We start from the raw sequence: 26249 nt of genomic DNA on the forward strand, positions 1-26249 counted from the left end.
GGCCGCTGGGTGGGGCATGGTGCCCATTTTAACAAATTGAGATTCTAACCCCCTGGGGATGCTACCTGCCAAGTTTGGTGAAAATTGGTCATGGGGTTCTCAAGAAGAAGATGAAAATGTATAATTTAGGCCCATTTCACACACGCACACATCACATGCGAACAAATTTCAAATCCACGAACGGATAAGATGTTTGTGTGCGCATGCGCTGGCCGTCAATTCAGTGTAGCTCTCCCAAGGTCCTCTCGACCGAGTCACATTCAGTCATCAATTCGAACAGAAAGGGACTATTAGCAGAACCAAACGTTGCTCAAAGCCTGTTTTCAAGACTTCAACTTAATTGGTAAGTCTTCAAATTGAAGAATTTTTTAGATTTTAAGTTGATATTTACCCGCGATACTAAATCTGTCATGATCCTGTATGCTACAATACGAAGCCCCATTTAGCTATGCGTATGGGGCTGCTGGTCGCAGTTAGCTACTCAGTATGCGTATGGGGCTGCACGCTGCTGGTCGCAGTTGTCATGCAATACAAATGTAATGGTTTCGTACAATACGTGTGCTACCTCACGGCGGCGGCTCTGGTACGAAACCATTATTGCATGATTACTAAGACATGAGAGCACTTTGGGGCGAGTAAGTCTCACAGTGTTAGTTATATGAAAGGTACTTTAACCTGAAACACAAACTAAGACAAGGAAATTTAGGGAAACTTTTGAGGTAATACCAAAACTTTATATTATCTTTAACTCCTTTGCGCACTGTACGAGCTGAAATTTATCGAGGTGGTTTTATTTTCGCGAATTTCGCGAATTGCCTTTGAACCGCGAAAATAACAACGCCTGAATAGCTAAGTACAGTTAGACCCTCGCAACCGCGAAATTAACAACATGTGAAAATGTCCTCCAAGTTGCAATTCGCGAAAATATCTGTACACAAAAATTTCAGCTTGTACAGTATGTCTATGTTGAAGTGTCCATAATATCTGGTTTAAAAGATACACACCTTTGCCTGAATTTATGCAAACATGAGCGAGAAGGAAAATGAAACCTGAGAAATATCTTCTGCTCTGTTGTGCAGCATACAATCTTTTTTGCAAATCATTGCAGTTTGGATGATTAAGTCAACATTGCAGGCATATTGCAAATGGTAGAAATCCACCACAGAGGGCAGCATTTCACGATCCCACACTGCCTTGCTCTGGCTCCTCCTTTAGACGTCACCTCTTGCGGCTAGCATGAAGAGCCTCGGCTTTGGCTCTCAGTGCTTTCATCTCCTCTTGGATTAGGTCTGTCAGTTTCTTTCTCATCTCCAGCTGTGCATAAAAAAACAAACCAACAAGGACTTGATTTCATCAGTAGGTATTCACTGGAAGAAGAGACAAATGACCAACATTCCATGCTAAATCTGACAGAAGGTGAGATTTATTCATCAGCTCCACTATGCTACTTATGTAAACATTTTTTTTTTTTTCACAGCAGTGATTTTAAAAATGTTCAAGATATCACATTTGATGCATATGTGTAGGTCAGTTGCATTACAGAACATCCTGCCAAATAAAATGTTCGCAATAAAGCCTAAAATAAAAGGAGATATCACTGTTTTTCTCATTAAACCATACGTGTAACTGTAGATGGTTTAGTCTGGAAACATTTTTATTGTAAGTATTGTTCACATTTTGTATATTTAACAACACTTAATTGATTATATTGATTCAAATCTTTACATTGGTTGTTTATCCCTAACTCACATTATAGAACTGTTTTGAAGCACTCATGCTGGGTTTTGTTTCATCTGCAAATGGTAAATTATGCCTTTAAGAATGATGATCCTTGGCAAATATGCATCAAAATTACATGTAATATTGAAGGATGAGTGTGTTTTAATTATTCTGTGGACAAACACGCTTGTGTCACACATTATGTGACATAACCAGTTGAAATAGGGCATCCCACTATGATGCAATGAAATTCAACGTTATCTTTCCCTGGCACAGCATGTAAATATATGCTGCGCTACAGTGGAGAAAATAGATGCACAGTGAAGTGATCGCATAGTGCAGTGATCGCTATTCAAAAAACACTAATCAATTCAGTGCTTATTTACGTCAATGTAGGGAAATTTGTCAATCAGTTGCAGTGATTGCTTTGTTGCAGTTTGTGCAGGCTTATCTTAAACAAAATATTTCCATAGTTTGGTGGTCTCTAGTCATCAGTCTGTGTCGCTGAGCTTCAGTGAACTAATAAGACTGGCCTCCTTCATCAAAGAATACCCAACTTGCTCTTCACATATATACGTAAATGTGACCTCTCACCATTTACCCTGATCAAGTCTGAGATCTCAAGGCTGAAGATGCCAAATAGGGTGATCTTGGCGAAAAATTTGAAAATTTCTGTGGTTTTTGTAAAGAAACAAGAACATTCTGTTCAAAGTTTCAGAAAGTTTTACTTACAAATTTTTCAGTTCTTCCGATACTGCTTGTCATAGGTTTGTAAAAGTCGATTTATCATTCGTGAATGTGCAGTCACATTCGTGCGCGATTACATATTTTAAAGAGATCCTAAAAATAATGGCAGTTGTGATGACTGGCCATATACCTGTATTCCAAAACAAAGAAGGAAAAAAAGGAGTGAAGTGAGGGAGATTTCCATATTACATTTGCCACCAAATACACAAAGAAAGTTTGACATTATCTTGCATGACGAATTATTGGAACCACGCCAATAACAGCTTCCATCACTTACGGGAGACGTCAGATCCTCCTTCATTTGATCCACCAGCTCCCTGAAGTCGAGTGGTTGACCTACTAGGACGGTTACTTTCTTGTTCCGTCTGGGAATGTATGGTGGGTAGTTTGGCAGGACATGCTCCATCCCTACATGCCACATGGGCACAACTGTGGGCACCACAAGACACTCGCTGAGGAGTCGGCCCACCCCTGATATCAAGAGAGGGAGAGAGAAGAGCAAACATGAATACTTTAGTAGTCAGACATGTGTAATTCACAGTCCTTTTGCACTCTACCCTTCTTCAAGATTTTGATGAAATACCAGTAAAAAACACATTACAATACTAAGTATTTTCATATGACCTACAAGACCCCATCATATAAATGATCATGAAATGGACTAGGAATGCTTTCAGCACAAACTTCTGCACACGCTGCAGAATCCCGTCACAGATGCACTGTGGGATTCCTTGGGAGCATTGCCACTTCCAGGTGTCTTGCGTGTCTTAGTTCCTATGCCATTCAATGTAATTTTTGCCTGCTTTTCTTTCATTGCTGCTTTTTTCTTTGGTTAATAGTATCAAGATTAAAAAAAAAAAAATTAAAACTTCTAGATTTCAATGATTTGTGGGTACTAGAGTCATGGTTCGCTACTGCGAGGCTTCAGTGAGCTGGTCACATGATCGGGGATGATGATAGAAAGTGAATATATCTTCAAGAAAAAAATAATCCTGGATAAAGATGGAATGTGACTTGATCGAGTGCATATGCAGCCAGTCGGTCCCCTTTAGCTACCCCATACTGTAAAAGTGGAAATTTTCACGGTGTTGAAATTTTCGCGCATTTCGCGCAACCAGAAACTAGCGCGAAAATAAAAACACGCGAATATTTTTGCTTGCCATACGTTCCTCTGCATGATGTCTTGATTCCGCGGAATTAAAAACACGCGAAACTCTTCTGACCCGGCCTAGCGCGAAAAATTAGTCGCGCGAAAATATCCACTTTTACAGTAATGTATCTAAAGGCCGTGTCACACCTTTCCGGGCAAGCCTTGTGTGCGACTTGCAAAGAACAATTCTTACTACCCGGAGATCCCCGGAATGAGCCGCACATGACAGTACCTAGCATGTATTTCACCCGTAGTCACCCGGAGGTGTGAACGCAAATCTTTTTACCCGCAACCATGTTTAGGCCCTGTCACACCTATCCGGGCAAGCTATGTATTTTGTTGCGTGTAGGGAGTTTCCAGCATACCAGGAATTTCTGAGGGCGAACAAGGATTTGGGCGAGCCAGTGCATGTGTCTTACTTGCTGGACGCGTTCTACTTAAATTCTACTTGCGGGTATACGGTGTGACCTTTGTACCAGTCGTGTGGGGGTTGACAACTCAATGAAGGAATTCCTCTGAAGGAATGACTAAAGTCCCATGGAATGTCATTATCTTGGCTGCATACGGGGAGTATGAAGTACCTGGAGGGAGTTGCCTACGAAGTGCTGCCTCTAAGGGCCTCCTACTGGCGTTCTGCGTGGGCCTCTCTGGGCATCCCCGTGACTCACTCCGAAATTGGTCATGCTCAAAACTTGGGTGTGGTTAAATCGGACTTGCGTGAGCACCTCCGGGCAACTACAGACGAGATACGCGCTAGGTACTATCAGGTGCGGACCAACTGCGGAGAGCTCCAGGTAGCAAATTTGTTTCCCCGCAAGTCAAGCCGCAAAACTTCCCCAAATACGGTATAACAAAGCCTTGAGCATGCTCAAAACTTGTTCCGAGTGACTCGTGGGGTTCGCTCGCAGAGGTACAAGCAGAACACCAGTCGGAGACCCTTCCTGGCAGCACCTCGCAGGAATTGGCTCTCACGCAGGTCACACGGAATGCACGCAAGTAGAAGCTAAGTAGCACGCGTCTAGTAACAAGAAACAAATGCGAAAATTGCAAACATTCTTGTTCACCCGCGGAAAATCTTCTACGTGCTGGAAACTACCTCCTCGCCACAAGCCCGCGTAGCTTGCCCGGAAAGGTGTGACACGGCCTTGAAGTGATGCTTGCAGCGCGGTACCAACTCATTGGTGATACCGAGAATAGGGGAATGCATGGACACAATCATCCAAAGAAGGCACTACATGGATTGGTCATGTGCTAAGGAAAGAACAGGACAACATGACCAAGGCAGCACTCTATTGGACTCCAGAAGGGATGAGGAAGAGGAAGTGACCAAAGAACATAATTATGTGAGCGTGCATAACAAAACCAACTAAAAGTCACATGCTCTGGTTCAGCATGAGGCTCAAAATAGGTGAAACAGGTCAACTTTGCCATTACTGAGGTTTTAAAAAAAATATTTTATAAAGGAGCAATTCTTTTTCTACACTATTCTTTACACTATATCTTTTACGAGGCCTCATTTTATTTCTTAAAATCCTTTACTCTCTTCACTTTCAACTTTAAACATTTGAAGGATAATGCTACTGCTTTGAAAGTTGGTATTAGTCATGGACACAATGTGTTGACAGAGCATACAGAATTTCAGTTTAATCCGATAATCCCTTTTTGTTGTTGCCCTATTGAATAAATTAAGATCCCAACCTCCTAGGGATGCTACCTGCCAAGTTTGATGAAAATCCATCATGGGGTTTTCAAGAAGAAGATGAATATGGCCAAGTCCAAGCTATTTGATCACACAAGACTGAAAATTCAAAATGGGTCAATCTACATACAATTTGTAAACTTGGTATCATTTTAAAGCTAAGAAGTTAAAATACATGAATTTCAAAAAGAAAAAGTAAAAATCCTTCCGCATAACCAGCAATAAATTCTAATCTGCATAAATTAAAATTTAGAGTAACGCATGGGACATTCAAAAATTCTGCATTTTAAAATATATCTTTTAATTTTTACCAGTTTTTATGAAAATAAGTATGGTGGCCTTAAGTCTGAATAACAAGTTATCATGACTGTGATTTTCAGTTTCTCAACTGATTAGATATGCAAATGAGGGATGGGCCAAATTACCATGTCCCACGCGTTACTTTTTTAAGTCATTATTTCTCATTTGCATAAAAGTTAATGATTTAATTGACTTGAAACTTTCAAAAGACCAAATTCACAATGGACCTAATCATATCCAAGAGATAAAAAGTTAGTCTGATAAAACTCATACTTGCAATTTTTAATTGAATTTAGTAACGCGTGGGACATTTCAGTAACGTGTGGGACGATTTGTGTACAAGTCAGTGGAAGTGTAGTAAATCTTAGTCTTCTATGGGAAATGTGTACATTATTGAGGGATTTTTTATAATTTTCTGAATTTTGAGTTGAAATTTGGTGAAAAGTTCCACTTCGGATAAATAATTCACAAAAGATCATTACATGCTATTTTCAAGGTCACATTCAAAGTCAAATGTCAAAAAATAAAGGGTAACAGAGGCATTTCATATTCTTTATTATATCTATTGTTCTGGTGGGTCTAAATCATTGAAATTTGCCAGAATTTGTTAGAAATACATCTATTTAGATAATTGGTACCACATATTAAAGTTTCTCTGAGTAAATGTGCAATTCACATCACAATATTCATAGTGACAAAAATGTCCCACGCGTTACTTGTCCCACGCGTTACTATACCTATCTTTCTATAATTGACCTTGAGAGAACACAGTTTCATGATTTTTTCTGAAATATTTTGTTTCAGGTACAGTTATTGTTGTAGAAAAAGATGTTTGTATGATTTTATAGTAAACCAAGTATTTTCACAATAATTGAGATAAAAAGAAAAAAAGAGAAAAAAAGGACAGTCTTTCTGGTCCCACGCGTTACTGGAGAATAAATTTGCATAAATTAAACACCCTACCTACTAGCTATCAAAAGCAGCCCAACATATGAAGTTTCAATCTTAACAGCGCAATATAGGGCTAAATCTTCTTGTGATGTCCCACGCATTACTGGTGCAAAATAGCTTGGACTTGCCCATATGTACAATCTATGCCCCCATTTGGGCCTCCCCATCCCCCTCCCCTGGGCCCCAAGGGGGACACCCCTGGATCTTCCATGAACAAACTTGAAACTAGTCATCAGTATATTCATTTATTTATTTATCTATTTATTCAGTTTTCTTTACCCAGGGTAGCCCCATCAGTGGTTTACACACTGTTATCCTAGGGGGCCCTGCAACAGAATGACAAAATATAACAGTTCAACAAACACAAAATAACAAATCAAGGACATTCCTTTTTACATCATAACATCAACACAATATCAATACTCTATATAAATGAAGAAATGCAAAATTAATCCTTGGCGATAATAATACACAAACTCATATTATTTGAGAAAAAAAAAATACCTTAACATTAAACAGGAATATCAAAAATACCCGAATTCTACCCCAAGTGAGATATGTATGCTCTTACGAACGCTTGAAGAGAGTAATAAATAAGCTCTATCACTTTTGCTTTTAGAGACGAAGATTTTTAACCCTAAAAAGCCAGGGGGGGGGGGGGGTTGTATCAACCCCCCCTCGACATTTTTCGCGACTACTCCGCCACGCGAAATTTTTTGACCGCGCCGTTCGCTGACTTTTTATTTTCAAGTCTTGCACATCTTTTGACACCATTTTCGCGAAAATCGCGCATACCGTTACGAGGCTGCGCGACCTTTTATACATGCCTGTCAGACCGAAAATGGCTCAAAAACGTGATTTTGTGTATAAAGTCTATGCAAATGGAGTTTTCTCTTCTTATTCATAAAGATATGATTATTTTCACTTTCAGAGGCTGAAACTAATTAATTTTAGCATAATTATGCTTGAAATAGGTTCTGTCATAAATTTTGAGAAAAAAAAAGATAAAACAAAAGGTCAAAAAACAAAGAAATACATAAGAAATTCATAAAACAATAAAATATATAAGAAATTGATTTTGTTACCAGATTTTTTTTTTTCATGTACATTGTTAGGAATGCTACAAAGAATGTTACCACCAAAAATTAGGATTCTAGGAGCTTTAATTTCTGATTTAGAGCAAAAAGTATGATTTTATGCATATATTAACATAATTAATCATTATGATGAAAATTTCCATTTTTTTTTTTATAGTTTGGTAGATTACGTCACAGGTAATGTAGGTGCCAATTTTCATGGCGATTGCGCGAGCGACGGCCGAGATCTAAGGGGGGGGGGGGGTTGAATCAACCCCTCCCGGCCTTAGAACACCCAAAAAAGCCAGGCATGGTTAGGGTTAAAGATTCTTTACCAGTGGGCGGTTTGGGCCCCCCTGGGCACCCTTCCCCAAGGAGGGGCAAGGTGCCCATTTGAACAAGTTGAGATCCTAACCCCCAAGGAATGCTACCTGCCAAGTTTGGTAAAAATCCATCAAGAGGCTTTCAATAAGAAGATGAAAATGTAAAATATTACGCATGATGGACGCCGGACGCCTGACAAAGAGCGATTGCAATAGCTCTCTCGAGCATTTGGCTCAGGTGATGTAAAAATCCATGTATAGTGAGTTTCTGTTGGTTTTGTGATGCAGGGTCACATAGGGAGAAGGATAGTGGAGAGAGAGAGCTGAGAGACCTAAAACACACCTGGGGGATTCTACAGCACCTGATGCTGCCCTAAGTGCCTATGGCATAATGGGCAGTGTGCCTCAAATTCATCTTAATACAAATAGTCACCTCCTAACTGGTTAATCATAATGAAAATAACACTGCCACAATCACATGGAGGAGTATGGAGAAATCAAGTCAATTCTTTCCCTGTATGACCTTACATGAATTACTCACCCCATTTAAATCGCAAGAAGTCTTTGGTCATGTTGACTTTACCTGGAATGGACAAAAGAAATAATCTGGAAATACACTGGACACTATTCATGGTAGATGCTAACATCCTAAGTATGCATACCTCATGGCATTAACCTGATGAAAGTGTTAATAACTTCATAGTTTTTTCTTACTGCAAATATCAGACAATACAGAATTGTGTTCATGCCAAAGATTTACCAGTTATGAGCTGCTTTCCCCTGATTTTTTTATAACACTGTTCTTAACAAAAGCAGTAATAAATCTTTTTGGTTGGACAGTCAATTTGCTCTTCTTGACCTTCCACTTCCTGTCTGAGAGATGACATTATTCCTTTTTTATAATACAACGTAGCCCAGATGGCTGTAGCAAATCTTTTACATTTTTGTCTTTTCTGTTTAATATCTGTGCAACTTCTCTAAATGATTTTACCTGCTTGTCATAGTTCAATTACCCTCTTTCTTTCTGAGACAGATGCATTTTCCCCTTGTTTTTTGCCATTTTGTCCATCCAGCAGATTGACACTGAAAATATGAAAGAGCATGTAATTCTATGAGGAATTCAACATTTATTTGATGAAAATTGGTTTTGAAATGGCTGAGATATCCAAAAAAGAGCAATTCAAATGCAGTGTGGGACCCACACTTTATTACGATCACTTTGTTTCACTTTGTTTTTGCATGTTTCAGTCGTTCCAAAAACGATTTTCATCAAATAAACTTTGAATTCCTCTTAATGGTATGCTCTGTACTATATCATATGTTTTCTTGGTATCTTGCAAAAATTTAAAAGCCCAATTTTCATCTCCACCAATACTGTACCATCCCTTTAATTTCAGCAATATTGTTGCAAATATGTCATTATTTTGCACACTGTTGGAAAGGCCATTCTTTTTTAAATAGAATGACACCTAGTTCTTTAATTTTGGTTAATGTGCTATGATTTTACGACCATTATTGTCAACCCTTGCAATTTTCAAAATATGATCATTTTGCACTCTCAGAGATACCGAAACCAGCGAGAATTCGGCTTGCCATAGAACCAGTAGCATTCACAATGATATTCACAATGACATTCACATTATGCACAATGCGTGTAATGATAACAGACAATTACAATACCTTCCGCCCTACATTCCACACACTGTGAACGCTACTGGCAGAGACTCCAACCCCAGGCACCTTCTGATCTGGAGATTCTCCCGCCTGAAACCCCTAGCAAACGGGAGACTCCAACATTGATGTGCGCGAAGTTCCTTACGGCCAGGGTCCAGGGGAGCGTTTCATCAAAGTTGTCAGCGCTGACAAGTTGTCAGTCTCTTACAATCACCATAGTAACAGTCAGTGACCAAAGCTTCTCAGCCAATCAAAACCAAGGATTTTACTGAAATTGTCAGGGACTGACAGCTTGTCAGCACTGACTAAATTGATGAAACACCCCCTGGTCTAGGGTTCTAGATGCTCTCTCATGCTATCTAAGGCTTATTTTTTAGCATATGATGACAATAAGTAAGAAATCATTTCAAGCGGGAGACACAGAGCCAGGGCGGGAGAAATCAAATCTCAAGCAGGAGAACGGGAGATTTGGCAAGAATGGGCTTTCGGCGGGAGATCTCAAGTCGAAAGCGGGAGAGTTGGAGTCTCTGTACTGGTTCTATGGCAAGCCAGATTCTCGCTGGTTTTGGTATCTCTGAGAGTGCAAAATGATCACGTTTTGAAAATTGCATTGGTTGACAAAAATGTTCCTAAAATCATAACGAATACACCAAAATTAAAGAATTTGGTGTCATTCCATTGGAAAAAGAACAGCCTTTCGAATAGTATGCAAAATGATGACATATTTGCAACAACATTGCTTAAATTAAAGATCTTTGGTGTTCCGTTCTTTCTGGGCCACCCTGTACATACAATATTGGGCTTTAGATGAGATACCGTGACATTAAAAAAAAAAAAAAAAATGCCTCCTGTGAGGCAAAAACAAAACACCAGTGTACTAAGCACTCCTCTAGCTAGCTGTTGCGGGTGGTATGCATACTGCATACCCGCCTGCCTAGCCAGCCTGATAAAATTCATGTCATAATGTGATGTGAGATATAACGCTTTAAATGTGTGTGCTGTGCAAGTGAGTACACAGTTTTTGCACCTCAGCCAGTTGAGCCATGGCTTGATGATGTCATCGGAACTTTGACTATACAAACATTACATTATCTCTGAGCAATAATGGAAGCAAGATTTGGTCTCTACTGCAAAGGGAGTCACTATGATTTAATACCGTGGTACCCCGGTAAACAAAAACTTGATTGATATCTAATAGGATAGACTGTCATTTCCAGTCATAATTTCGGTCACATCCCATACATGGTGTCTTACCTTCTGAGTAGATGTGCGTCCACCCTCTTTCATTGAGCTTTTCCAAGCAAAAGTCCATACCTTGCTGATACACACCATCTCCTGAATATAAAGCACAAATAGCGATTAATGATTCCACGTTCTCTTGCACAACTCAAACTGATTTGGAAAAGACACTTTATGTACTGATAAAGCCAGTAGTTACCATATATTCAAATTATATCTTGTGCAGAGTTGTGCTTATTACAAATTGATTGACAGACTGCCCTTCACCAATGTATTAACAAACACCAAATGATCAGTGTAGTAGCCATGACTTTCATATCATGGACATTGTCCATACTTGGGCTGCTTTCGAACAAACAACCTCCTGATTACCTAACAGGCGTCGTATCCACTGGACTACTGAACTTCTGCCTGACAGCCTGTGCTGGTTCTTATCCTCATAGCACACAGTGGGTACTGTGTATTTATTAAAATTAATGAATTCTTGTGTTGAGTTGTTTTTATTGCAACTGATTGACAGAGTGCCCTACATTGACATAAATAAGCATCAATTAACCAGTGTTCTAGTAGCAGCCATGATATTATATCATGGCCATACATATTCAGGTTGGAATGGAACCAACAATCTCTGATTACTGCCAAAAATTTAGTGTTTTCGTAGTACTAATAGCCATGATAAGATATCATGATTATACATGTAATGTACATGGGTTGGATTCAAACCTACAATGTCCCGACTACTGTTAATCAGGAGATTGTTGCCTTGAATCCAGCACAGGTATGTATGATACATCATTTTATTTTAACATGGCTTCAAACTACTAAAACTCTGGTTAAATTGGTGCTTACATGTGTTTGCATTGATGTAGGGCAATCTGTTAATAAATTGCAATTTGAACATATTGTTTTTATCATTGGGATACATTCGTACATGCTCCATTCTAATTCATCTCCCAAATTTACAGTCTATCACCGACAACTTTCGAGATCGTTTGAATAGATAACGAGAAAATAGTAATACAGTAATGGTGATCAAACTTTTACCTCGTAACTACGTGGCCCTAATCTATTCTCAAATGTAGCATTACATTTTATGTCTAATATACACTGTAAATATGAATGTCAGTGATGTGAAAAGACTCCAAAATCGAGTGGCTCACCTGGTGCTTGGTGTATAAAGAGAAGATCACCAAGTGCTCCTTTACTGAAGCAGTTACACTCACTGGCTCTCCATCAAAGAGCATATTGATTTCAAACTAGCCCTTCTTGTCTACAAGTGCATGATGAATACTGCTCCTCAATACCTATCCAACCTACTAACCACCCCTACAGCCTCCAGATATCAACTCCTGTCACAAAACGATAAGACAGTCCTACAAATCCCACAAGCAAAAACCAAAGCTTTTGAAACATTTTCATATGCTGGATCTGTTGTCTGGAATGCTCTACCAAAACAACTCCGCTTTATGTGATTCAGAAGAAATGTTTGGAAGGAAACTCAAGACTGAACTGTTTCGTTTGTAATTATGTTGTTCTTATATTTTGTGAATGTTGTATGTTGATGTATGTACAGTGCTTTGATCAGGTCCTGTAAAAGCGCTCAATAAGAAATAGTTATTATTATTATTACTATTACTATTTTTATTACATATCTTCTATTTGATCAGAAAATGTCCCACTAAAAATACACAGGATTTTCATATAATACGTCAAAACTTTTAAAGCAATATGAAGTGGTACATGAACATTGCATTTCATTTTCAACCAATGCTCAGTCATGTCTTTATTCTTTATTGTATGCACAATGTCATTAAGCAAGAACTTCCTGTGTGTAGATAATTTGACATGCACTATGAAATTTAAGGACCAACCTCTTAGGACTGGAACCACTTGACCCAAAGAGAAGTAATAAATGTATCGCTTGGTAGTGAATGCAATCTCACTTGCTCCTGGAGTCCTGAAAGAGTGTACAATGCATATTAAAGACATTTTTCATTTCTCGACACAAATTCAATCAACTCTGCATGTCTTAGAAGAGTCAAACGTTACAATACAGTAGAAAAAAAAGGTGAAGCATTTATTTTGAGGAGATATGAATATAGCATGGAGGTCTGCAGTGATGCTGTCACTACTCATCAATGTATATTATACAACACCTAAACAGAATGTAGCTATCCGATTGGTCGATTGCCCATCATGTGACATTCAGTTAAAAGTTCTATTGCACGCTGTGGCTGTCAGCTGTGCAATTTTGTTTTCAAGAGCAAAAATGGATAGCGCGTGGCTGACGTCATCCATATTGATTCCCGTGTTAAACTCATGATTGACTCAAAGTTTTTGTTCCATCTGATGTCACAATTATAAACTAGAGAAGCACTTTGAGAGCGCAAACCTCCGCCAAGCATGCCACCACTGATCTTGTTCTTCCATAGAGATATCACTGTGATTTCCACCCATATGTAGTTATAGCATTGTGTGCTGAAAGTCGCCCAATTTCCCAATATAGAAGCCTTTGTTACATCATAAACCCTCAGCTGCACGGCACGCCTCGCCCTAGCAGAAACTAGAGCACGCACTTTAGTGCGCGCATGCAAACCTCAATACGCACAGCCTGAACTCCCAAGTTCATTGACCCAACTGCCAAAATATCAAAAATTCTTCATAAATTCCCCCAAAATTCTCAGATCACTACCAAAATTTAATCATCTGTTACTTGTATCATTCTAAACCTTTCCTGCAAGTTTAATTCAAATCCGTTCACTACTTTTTGAGTTATTTTGCACACGGACAAACAAACGAACACACAAACCAACGATAACAAAAACATAACCTCCTCCCTTGGCAGAGGTAACAAACATTTGCTGCACACACTGAACACTTACAAGCGTGCTTACATGCGCATACTTCTGTCACTAATTTTTGTAAACAACTTCAACCGATCGGCTTCGCTTACGTACGTACACGGTGACTGTGACTGCGCAGCTACTTGATCAATGGTTTCCATTTCTGTGCTAAATTCAAGAATCTGTGTGGACCATATCTGTTGACATTCAAGACCGTGTTGTATTTTAGTGTATGGTCTTTACTCGTGCAATGGAAAAGAATTTCACACCTGGTGAAAGATGAGGTGCACTATTCGACTTGGCTTCGCCTCATTGAATAGAGCACCTCCATCTTTCACCTCATGCAAAATCTTGTACCATCACACTTGTGACCATTCACTATTAGTATACTTTATAAAACCCATTGAGGACGGGTTGATTTGCAGTAACATGTATTTCCCATAGACACCTGTCCGAGTATACTAGGGACTAGTCTTCAACAGGTTAAAGTTTGCAAAAAGGCTGTGATGTCTATAACAACAGGTGATTTGTAGTATCTAAGAGGGAATGCTCACAACTCCATCAAAAGAAAGCTGTGACATTGCCCCCTCCCCCAGCACACAATCGACCATAGAGATGGAAATTACTTCATTTATTAATAGGAGAAACATGGCAAGATAAATTGTAAACATGTAATATGCGAGGCTCTTTCTGTGTGATGGGTGATATTCTGCAGGATTTTTTCTTATTGTTTTCAAAGAGGTTTTTTTTCTAGTATGAACTAGTGAGTAACAGTCATTAATGATTTGCAAATCTGCTACAAAGAAACAATCCACATTTCAGCAAATAAAAACAAAGCGAAAGATGGATAGCTGCCTGTTGATTACCTGATGTGCTACATTTTTCCCAAATCATTAAAAAAAGTGCTGATTATTTGGATTTTCTAGATAAGGCTCAGTGTCATATTGGCTCCATCATGGTCAACAGAGTGTAGTACTGTACGAGCTGAAATTTTCGCGTACAGATATTTTCGCGAATTGCTACTTGGCGGACATTTTCGCGTGTTGTTAATTTCGCGGTTACGAGGGTCTAACTGAACTTAGTTAATCGCGCCTTGTTATTTTCGCGTGTTGTTATTTTCGCGGTTCGAAGGCGATTCGCGAAATTCGCGAAAATAAAACCACCGCGAAAATTTCAGCTCGTACAGTACCTACACATAAAATTCAGTTCCTGCACTCACCATCTTACATGCTTCAGGTGGAAAAAGCTGCGAACTTTCAGGGTTGCTACATGGGGAAAACAAACACAATGCACAAACAATTAAAAAGGTAACAACAAGTAAGTACGGTACTACAAACTTGGCATACCGGTACTGTGGCATAATCAGGACAGACTTTTCTGTCCAACAATTCTACAATAATGTACATGTCATCGTACAGCTGTACCTCAAAATGAAGTCAGTCATAATTTCATACCAGTACTTTGTAACGTTAATACCGAGCACTAGTTGGATAGAGAAATTTAGCCAAAGAGTGAGAGCGTACATAACAGCATTATCATCATTATCCATAGTTGCATTAGGAGTGGTGGTAACAGCCGACAGCAATAGCAATGATACTACCAGGTACCAGTAGTTAAAGTAGCAGTACTACAATGTAGTAAATGACAGTAGAAGTTGAAGAAACACCAGAAGCAGTGGTATGATAAGCATTACTTGGCAAAGGTTCAAGTGGTCATGGTATTTAGAATTAAAGATGATGATAGTGATGGTTACAGTGGCAGGAGTAATTGTAGTAGAAGTACACATGTACTAGTGATTGACTGATAAACTTAGAATTGTGGTAATACAATGATCATACCAGTAGTTAATCATCACCACCATTAAAAGTATAATCAGTAGTTCAGTGCTCAGCAACAAAACAAGCTGTGGTACGAGTAGACAAAATGACAGCAGCAAGAGATGAAGTAATACTCGGATAGATTGTGGGACTACAACGTACACAGAAGGGTGGCACTTTGCTTGCAGTGATGCTCGCTTCATCAAGTACCCCGTACTGCGCTTGCACACAAATTTTCAGTGCGGTTTTGCATCTGGGTGTCGTAGCATATTTGTATCTGTTGCCATGGATATTAACTGGTATAATAACTGTGCACAGGTTTATTAAGTACTGGCACAATTGGATTGGAATTATCTGGCCGGTCGGTGCAACTACATTGTAGAGGCTACTGGTTCTTCAGCATTTCTTGTTATTTATTATTATTTTTTTTTTTTAAATTTTTTAGAGCACACAAACTGCTACATCTGAATCTACATGATCAAAGAATGAAATTGTGATCCAACCATGCAAGTTACACTCTATGCACACATTTCAGTTGTTTGATTTCGATGACATACAATGTAGTTTCTGATCTTACCACATAAAACAGCATCATCAAGACAAGATGTATGGTTTGAGACAGTGACAAGAGGTTTGTGCTCCCTGCGAGATTTATCAACCTCATGTTGTAAAACCTCTGCGTTGTGGAGCTGGCATCTGTTTGCATACCCTAGTGGCAAAAGGAAAATGAAGACGAAAAAGACGTACATGTACACGTAGATCTTTACATACCCATGTGATGATAACAAAGAAGCTTTATACAAAGACCAAGCTTATCTGTGTAATATATAACAATTATTGTTGGTGTTGTTACCGTTGTGGATGTTGTTGTTCATGTTTCATGGATTTTTACGAAAAAAGAGCCCTGAGGAAGATCGGCAGTTAGTCTATTTTAAATCTGTATGATTGTATGATATTATTTTATTTATATACTTGATGTGTGTGATTACTTTATACTGTTTTGAAATGTAATAGTTTATCCTGTTTATATATCTCATGCTGATCAGGCTACTCTGGATAAAGAATTGCAATAAATAAATAAAAACAATAAACCATCTTTCACTGACACAGGAGAAGAGAGACACGTTCGATTATGGCACTGTTTTTTTTTTCAGACTTGTTATTGACCCATAGGCATTGAATCAGACAAGTGCTACAATATATGTCCCTCTGTACTGAAACTTTTAAACTTTCATGCAGCTTTATCATTACTACTCTAAGGGGTCTATTATCATTACTAATTTGTTGTTGTTGTTTTTTTAGGGCTAATACAAGGCTCGACACTAACAGTGGTCCGGTGGCCCGGGGCCACCAAAAATGAAAGTTGGGCCACCAAATTTAAAAAAAGGGCAAATTTGGTGGCCCACCTCGGGCCACCAAAATTTTTGGAAAAGTATGTCAATAAATTTGTAACTTTTTGCTCCGGAACCTTAAAAAGGACATAAAAGTAACTTTGTCTTTTGTGTTTTGAGAAATAGAAATGTGTTCTTCTAGCTTCTTAGTTATTTGCATGTAATCTAATGTCATTTATTTATGTTTAGTTGTTGCAACCCATGTCCCTGTCAATGAATATCCATACTTAGTCTTCATCATTCCGCAGTTATATTTGTTTAAAGGATGGATGAAAAGGACTGAATGAGTGCCTGAGAGTGAGTGTTGCGAGTTTGTTGAGGTTTATTTATGAGTAGATGTGTCCAGCTTCCAATTCTTACTATGATCAAACTTAAATATTTGACTCCTTTAAAAAAAAAGGACTGTTAATGTCTTTTTTTGTTTATTTTTTTTTGGGCCACCAAAAAAAAAGTTAGTGTGGAGACCTGGCTAATATCATCAATTATTATTTTTTTTTTTTGCTCAGAATTTTGATGATAATAATAGCATTTCTGCATTGATTCAGATGATTCTAACATTTCACCCAAATTCATGTGTTGTTATTTCCATGCCAGGGAGTAGAGCACACAGTTTGCGAAAATTAGCCACACCATAATACTTCCGTATTACTATGGCTACCATGGCCATCTGTGTCTTGGTATGATCAAGCAGCTAAAATTTACTGTATACGCTTTTATTTTCACGAGGGTTTAATTTTCATGAACTTCGTGAATCACTGCTAGATCACGGCTAGATACTGCATGTTATATGCCATATATCTAGCGAGTCTAAACTTTTGTGAATCGGGACTTCCTGATGATTTCGCGAGTAGTTAAATTCGTGATCGTTGAGTACTGTACTGAGCGGAGACATGTGCGTCACATTCATATTGGTATCAGAGTCATTATTTTTGTGTGTCTTTGATTTCACGAATACTGTAAAAATGGAAATTTTCGCAGTGTTGAAATTTTCGCGCATTTCGCGCAACCAGAAACTAGTGCAAAAAATAAAAACACATGAATATTTTTGCTTGCCATACGTTCCTGTGCGTGATGTCTTGATTCCGCGGAATTAAAAACATGCGAAACTCTTCTGACCCGGCCTAGCGCGAAAAATTAGTTGCGCGAAAATATCCACTTTTACAGTAGCACCTGACTTGTGAAATTCGTGAAAATAAAAACCTCGCAAAATATTTGGTGTACATGTAATACAGCAGTGCCCCCATCCTACATGTCATGTGGACTGTCTCACTCTCTATAAAATCTAATTGAACATCGCCGACCATATATAATATACTTATATATTCCTGGTGGCAGATATGTTATCGCCAACAGTATTTTATATACTACAGGTGGCAGATATAATCGCCATCCATACAACCAAACCGAGCGCCGAGCATGGAGTTCAACCTGTTTTACTACAGTGCCAAGGTGCCCGATCTGGCCTAGGTTTTCTAGTTTGATCTCTGTATTTATAATCAACAGTCAGTGATAACTCCAGCATGCTGCACATGTATATGGCACAAACGTGTTACCATGTTTGGGCTGCCGCAGCAAGACTACAGTAGATGCAGTCAATGTTCTATCTGTGTTTTGTGCACATATTAAATTTCCTAACTAACGACTATGGTAATTTGATGTTTCTCAAGTTTTGCACTATGTTTTCACGTTTGCTTTGATTACATTCTATTTTGACCATGTTGCCAATTATAGAGTACCTTGCTAGCATGTTGCCAACTTTTGAGGATGATGCACAAGAATTTGAGCATGTTCCAGCGACATGCTCAAACCCCTTCTGGACCACCCTGAAATCTATGATTTCTTTTTCTTTTCAATGACCAGTAGCTACATTATTGTAGAGGCATGACTTTTGCAAACAAAACAGCGACAGAAACTTTGAGTTTACTTGCAAATCCAGTAGGAAACACTACTTGATAATCAATAACCACATAAAACATAAGCTACATGTGACAGGAACAGTGGCGTATCTAGGGAAAACGGCGCCCGGGGCAAGCGCGAAAATTGCGCCCCTAATTTCTGAAAAAGTGTTCAACCCCAACCCCATCCCGGTAGGGACTTACAAAAAAAAGTCCACATGATATGCTTTTTCAAGCACTTAAAAGGGGTCTTTCGAGGGTGATTTAAATGTAATAAATTTAGATAGATTTTGACGAGCGAGCAAAGCGAGCGAGCCGAAAATTTTTGTATATTTCCGCGTCATCATCACGTTTTGTTCTTATCTTTTTTTGTGTGCTAAATTTTGGCGAGCGAGCGCAGCGAGCGAGCCGAAAATTGCTGTATTTCAGCTTACAAAACACGGAATTCTTGTCATTTTTTGCCTATTAAATCTTACAATTCTAATCAAGATGTAGTGACTGCCTTATAGATAACGATTTATACCAACAACCTGAGGCGGGCATATTGATAAATTATGGCGAGCGAGCGCAGCGAGCGAGCCGAAAATTTTTGTATTTCAGCTTACAAAATATGGAATTGTTGTCATTTTTTGCCTATCAAATCTTACAATTCTAATCAAGATATAGTGACGGCCTAATAGATAACGATTTGTACCAACAAACTGAGGACTTAAAAAATACTCTAAATTACTACGCACGAGTGAGCCGAAATTTGTATATTTCCGCGCCATCATCACGTTTTGTTCTTATCTTCTTTTTTTTTTTGGATAAATTTTGGCGAGCGAGCGCAGTGAGCGAGCCGAAAATTGCTGTATTTCAGCTTACAAAACATGGAATTCTTGTCATTTTTTGCCTATTAAATCTTACAATTCTAATCAAGATATAGTGACGGCCTTATAGATAACGATTTATACCAACAAACTGAGGACTTGAAAAAAAAAATACTCTAAATTAGAACGCGTGAGTTAGCCGAAATTTGTTTATATCCGCGTCATCATTACGTTTTGTTCTTATCTTGTTTGATTTGTTTTTTTTTGCGCCCCCCCCCCCCCCGTACGTTCGACACTTTGGCGCCCTCGTTTGATTCAATAGGCGATCGCTTCAGAATGAAAGAAATAAAATTGCAGCCGCTGCTCCGTGTAAAGCCTCCTAACGATGGCATGTGTGAACACAATATACATTGTCATTTTGTCCACGTCATCATCACGTTTTGTTCTTTATCTTCTTTTTTATATATATAAATTTTTGCGAGCAGTTAGCGAGGGCAGCGAGCGAGCCGAAATTTCAGCTTACAAAACATGGAATTCTGGTGTGAACACAAGAAACATTGTCATTTTAGTTGTTATTTTGTTTGATTTAGTTTTCTCCCCCCCCCCCCTCCCGGTACGGGCGAGGTGTTTTTTTTTTCCCTTCTTCTTCTTCTTCTTCTTCTTTTTTTTTTTTCTTCTTCGATTTTTTTCTTTTTTTCGTTTTCGGCGCCCCCAAGGAGTGGCGCCCGGGGCACGTGCCCCCCTTGCCCCCCCCTAGATACGCCACTGGACAGGAATAGAATCATGAGAAATGCTTTCACTCCACTGTGGCATTTGGCGATTTATAAAATTGATCGGTTTAGGCGGGTTTATGGGTCGAGCAGAGTTATGCGAACTTGGCATGCTGCCATCAACTGAGTTGGGATTGCCAAAGCGGCACATAAAGAGTTATAGAATGGGTAGCGAGAATCCTGCGATCTGATTGGTCGAGAGCTATGTGTTCATTTTTACTGGCCGCACGCTGAGTCACAGTGGTAAACACGTTATCGCGCACTTAGCAAGAGTACGCGTACTTGTAACAAAGGTTCGCGCACTAAAGCAAGCGTTCGCGCACTCAGCTTGGCCATGCATCCAGAAAAAACTGATGCATGGCTGGCCATGCATCCAGTAAAAACGGTAAGTACGGGTATGCATGCCCTTTACGGAAAGCCAAAAGGAAATGCATCCAGTAATTTTGTCATCGGGTAACACGATAGAAAACTGGGTTTTTGACAAGAAAATTACCCATTCTATAAATCAAATGACGCACATGTCTTTTCGTGCGTCAGTCGGAATATAGTGTGCATGCGGTAATTATGGAATTTAGCCTAAACCCACTCGGCTTTGCCTCGTGGGTTAAGCATTCCATAGTTACCTTATGCACACAATTCCGACTGACGCACTCAGACCTGTGCGTCATTTGTATATTAATGACTCAGCAACTATTAGAAAGAGGCTCCATTGTATAACAGTTTGTATGAAAATACTAAAAGAATTATTAATGAAAAACATTTTGGAATCCATACCATGTGCATCATCACTAATAGGTTCTGCAATAAGTGAAGAGGTGAAGAAGTTCTTAGACCACGTATCCAAACAATATGTATGGCAGAGGGAATTATAGCTTGTATACCAAGGATCAGGTAAAGGGAATTCTAGGGTGAGACTATAATACCTCCTTGGATATGTACAGTCAGAAAAAAAAAGTAAACACTTTTTAACACAAGTTTAATATACACGTAATTAAATGTTAATGTATTATACCATATGAAAGGTAATTTAATTGGCTATCAACTTGGTAAGTCAATAAAAAAGAGGAAATTTTAAGCATGAGTGAACACCATTGTTTTTCTCTTCCGAGGCACAAAAGTAAAAATTGCAAAAATAAACTAGAGCTGAACTTGTCACGAAGGGACAAGTTTGGTGATACGCCAGCAGCAGTACGGCACGAGAGAGAGTAATATTTGATTAGGAGCTCTGGGCCCCGTTTTATCAAAAGATAAAATCGATTTCAAATTTCCTTACCACACAGTCTGCCATAGACTTACAGTTGAAATCAACTTTATAATTGATTTTAACTCTTCATAAAACAGGGCCCTGATCTTCTATGGGTGGAGATAGACACCACCAAGCCTTATGAGATCACAGAGTGTGAAAACACTATGCAGTTGATTTCCAAACTTGGACCGGTAGTATGCCACCAAACATGATTATTATTGAGTAGACCGAATCCGACACCATACTTTTTCAATGTCAGTTTATAATTTGGCCTTTATTTGCATAGTGAAGATGACGTCATATGATCTTGGTCTTATTATAAGAAATGAAAGTCTAGTCATGATCTATGCGCATACAAAATTTGGACGAATTTGGATTAGTGGTTGCTGGGATATGAAACAAAGAGAAATTCTTGTTGTGCGCATGCGCACTGTTAGTATCTTGCTAGGTTTATGACGGCATATTTAGACAGATTATATGGTTACGAACAAAAGTCAACCATGACACTGTACCTTTTAAATGTCATCTTCACCTTCAAATTAATTAACACTTAAAGGTTTGAACTTTGGCCGTGATTTGCATATATAGTGAAGATGACGTCATATGATCTTGGTCCATTTGACAATCACAGTAGATGTTATGCTGATGGCGTATCACCTAATAAAATTGATAATGTAGTGGGATCAAGCATGATACCATCAAAGCACTATGGCCTGGACAATAATATTATTAATGCAGTGAACCTGACCCTGACATGTAATGGGATCGAACCCGGGACCCTTGCATTACAAGGCAAACGCCTTACCGATCAAGCTAAAAAGGTTCCCATAGACTTTGTACACAGAACTTTAAAATCCCTCAAAATCCAATCCGAATTTTGATTTTCAATCGAAAATTTCAGCATGATCCCGGCTTCCGATAAAAAAATAAATGGCAAGCTTATAAAAGCGTATACTCTCAGCTATAACATACTGAAATTTGAGAGAAAATTGATCAAAGATAAATGAGCTGTACACTGTACAGCTCCGAAAACATTACCATGTCAATTCCAGATTTTCACAAAAGTCAATTCCCATAGACATAACACGTAAACCAGAGTAAGTTTGACAAACAAAATTACCTTTATAGTTCGATTAATGAACCAGTCTTTTGAATTCATAACCAGCATTCGTAATCATAACCATCACAGTAACATAATCCTGTCAAAAACAGTTGGAAAATGTAAATGCTATAATAATAGCGCAAAATGATTAAGTAACGATTATCTTCATACATTCTAATTCCTAAGTGATGTCGCTACGAAAATGACACATGGTTTGACTACTGCTTTGAGCAAATAAAAGTAAAAAGGAATGGGATATACTTCTAATGATAATACCACGCCGTACAATGCATTCCGCTGTCTTTGGTAACGTTTGGTTACGTTTCTGTGCGCTTTACGTACGGAAAATAAAAGGCAGATTGATGCTATTAACATGCTAACGCACAAGGCATTAAAATACATCGTGTACAATGTAATGTTTTAGTCGGTTTGAAACTTTGAATATGCGAGTCCTTTATAAAGCTATAAGGGTTATTACACTATCAAGCAAAAATTAAAGTATTTAGGGTTTCAGATTTGCTCAGAAGACTAACAATGCTTTATACATGTATGACGATCGTTCACAACAGAGACAATCCGCTTCAATAGATATACAATGTAATTCTGTTTTCATAAATTGAAAGAGAAACGTAAAGAAGTCAACTTTTTAACTTCATTTAGCTTTCTCACCAATTGAACTTGATTTGATCTGCCATGCATGATATCGCTGTGTACAGTGTGTTCTATTAATTCCATTAAATTATTTAATTGGCGTGCTTGTTTTTTCTTTAATGCAGAATATTACAGGTAAGTATAAATTCATAATGTTTGTACATATGACATGTTCGGTTTTTTTTTATTTTCATTTTTATTATATATCACGTGTCCATTATCTGATTCTGACCACGAAAATATGGCGACTGTTTATTAAAATGCGAAGTACGTACTGGAAAACTAATGTCTCCTGCCAGTATAGACAAAATAATTTCTAGTCTATCCCCGCTTGAAATGGAAATAGAAAAACAAAAAACCGAAGTTCGACTTTCAGCACATTTCAACCGTTTTGTATAGTGCCTGATACATGTAATGGACAACTTTCTTTAGCGCATAAGCAATCACACAAATTTCGGGAATAAATGTATGTCTTAATGATTGTATCTCATGGGAGAAAACTCGTCTCCTTGCCTCAATTTTAGCTTCTTCCTTTTCAAGCTTGCGGGAAAGAAATAGTTGAACATCAATCGCAATCATAAAGAGAGGCACATCCTTAAAAATAAACACAGGAGTACTGAGACACACTACGAAATAAAAACGGGCCTTTTATCACTATTGACAACGCATGATATTGAAATGTTTTTTGTTTTGATTTGTTGTTGTTGTTGTTGTTTTTTTTTTTTGGTGGGGGGGGTAATACAATTGATTGTCCTGAAGGTTCGTTAATCACACAATGAAATATGGTTCGCTATTAGCTTAGGTTCGTTAACAAGAAAATCAAATGCGGTTCCTTTTCCGGTGGTTCCTTTAGCCGAAAGTAATCAAGCAATCATTTTTATTTTAGTAAGGTTTCTGAATACAAAACGAAATGATGATGGCCTAAGTATTAATTCCGAATATTATTTTGTCAGTATAATTATCTATCTCAAATGCAGAAAGATTGTAACTGTAAATGTGATGTAAAAAACATTAAGTTAATGGTTCTTTATATGCTATGGTATTACAAAAGTGACCGAAAATAAGAAGTATATTTATGATACAATCATATAAACCCAACGTGAAGCTGTCAGGCCTACATCAACCTTTGTTTCTGATACGTATAGTATGTGCAGCATTGGCAAGTGTGATAAGCGATAATTACTGTGGACGCAACGTCTATAAAGGAATGCCCAATAATCTATATGGCGGGAATTCAGAATGTTACGACTGTATACAGCTGCAGCAGAACAGACGCGAAAGCAGTCTTTGATGCTCTTATGCAACATTACGACCATGTGCATAATTTGAGGGTTTTTAGTACATGCAAAGAACACAATCTCAAAAGACGACTATCGTTAATTAACTTCATTGATTTTCTCTACCGATGCTGTCTTTTGAACTCCCGCCTACAATGGGTTCACAGGTTTTATTTAGCTATTGGTACTTGCAAAACGTTTCCATTGACAACAACATACGTGTAGGAGGAGAATGGAAGCGATCAACGCCCTCACTAAAAGACGCTTCTCGTAATACGCAGTGCGTGCCTTTTTTTCTTTCTACTGTTTCCTATTGTTTGTGAGTTCAAAACTTGCAGCAAACTACACCGCAGCCGACACACAACGCGTACCGACTCATTCATGCGGCGGCAGCAGCACGGACACAAACGCACCGAAGTTTACATTCGGGCTGCCGTATTGGTCAGAATCGTTAATGATAGACCTGTCCTGCGATTGGTTAATTATCTTACACACCCAAGCGATCGCCTTATATGGTAGTGCGTGCGATGGAGTGTAAACGCCGTCGCTAAGCAGGACTGTTGTATTGTTTCGTCCCGTGAAAGAAACATGTCGTGAGCTTGAACATAGCCTGAACTTTGAGAGCGATTTTCTCCGTTATTTAGAAAATGGACTGACATCATAGGCGTAGTTAATATTCGTTTTTATGATCTATAGGGATGTCGAAATGAGTTGTATTATATATCAGTGTAAAGCTTAGAGTCTGTAGAATTCACATATAGGCATAACTACGATTTCATTTTTTGCGACTTTTGACTCATTCCGACGGAGCGCATCACATATAAGGAGAAACCTCTTATGAAATATGAAAGAGCATGTGGGCAATTCCGCAGTTAGGTGGACATGAGGGCAAGTCCAAGATTAGTGTAAGGTCCCCTCAGAAGGCAAAATTTCATCTTTGCTCAATATTGACATGTTTGGTATCATTTTGAAGCTTATGAGTTGAAGTTTTGATTTCCAGGGAGGAGAATGTGATATTATGTAAATTTATGCAAATTTCAATATTTGCTTCATTTGCATAAATGTGAAATACAGCGTCATGTATGGGACATTTATAAAAATTCACATTTATTCAAAGGAAAGCAAATGATATTTGATAAATATATGGACAAGAGAAGTTCATCAAATAGTTTAACTTGGTATGAAAATTTAGGGATTATGCAAATGATTGTGCAAATTAGCTTGTGTCCTATCATGAGATGTCCCATATGTAACAAATTGAGGTCATTTTTTAGGTTTTTTCTGAAACTTTTAAGGTTATTTGAATGCCCTTTTGGGAAGTTCTAATCTATTGTTTAAAGAAGTTAAATAACATAGAAAGAAGAAAATACAGTAAAAGAAATATTTTTTAATAGGCAGTTAAATAATGTTATCAATGGGACAAATGCGTTATGTATGGGACATCCTCATACATGTACAATGTACATATTGCATGTGAATGCATGTAGCCAGCTGAGAAGGTTATTCAGTACACAATGGTCAATCATCCTGCAGAAAACATCCCAACTTTGCAGCTACTTTTGAGTTATAG

At 38.3% G+C, this 26249-nt stretch overlaps 1 protein-coding gene across 2 annotated transcripts in view; it reads right to left on the reverse strand.

Annotated features, from left to right (window-relative positions):
• Positions 1–757: 757 nt before the first annotated feature.
• The window catches only part of LOC140244414 (tafazzin-like), a 31701-nt gene continuing 6209 nt past the window's right edge, over positions 758–26249 (reverse strand). The window contains exons 2-8 of one of the 2 annotated variants that reach the window (XM_072324054.1): positions 16116–16247; positions 14941–14986; positions 12750–12835; positions 10894–10974; positions 8507–8548; positions 2744–2937; positions 758–1314 (exon numbers count right to left, since the gene is read on the reverse strand). In XM_072324054.1, the coding sequence (XP_072180155.1) occupies positions 1219–1314; positions 2744–2937; positions 8507–8548; positions 10894–10974; positions 12750–12835; positions 14941–14986; positions 16116–16247 (677 nt within the window). In that variant the 3' untranslated portion in view covers positions 758–1218. The remainder of the gene's footprint in view (positions 1315–2743; positions 2938–8506; positions 8549–10893; positions 10975–12749; positions 12836–14940; positions 14987–16115; positions 16248–26249) is intronic. The other variant, XM_072324062.1, reaches the window with a different exon arrangement.

The sequence above is a fragment of the Diadema setosum genome, chromosome 2 (genome assembly GCF_964275005.1).
Source record: "Diadema setosum chromosome 2, eeDiaSeto1, whole genome shotgun sequence".
Classification (NCBI taxonomy): domain Eukaryota; kingdom Metazoa; phylum Echinodermata; class Echinoidea; order Diadematoida; family Diadematidae; genus Diadema; species Diadema setosum.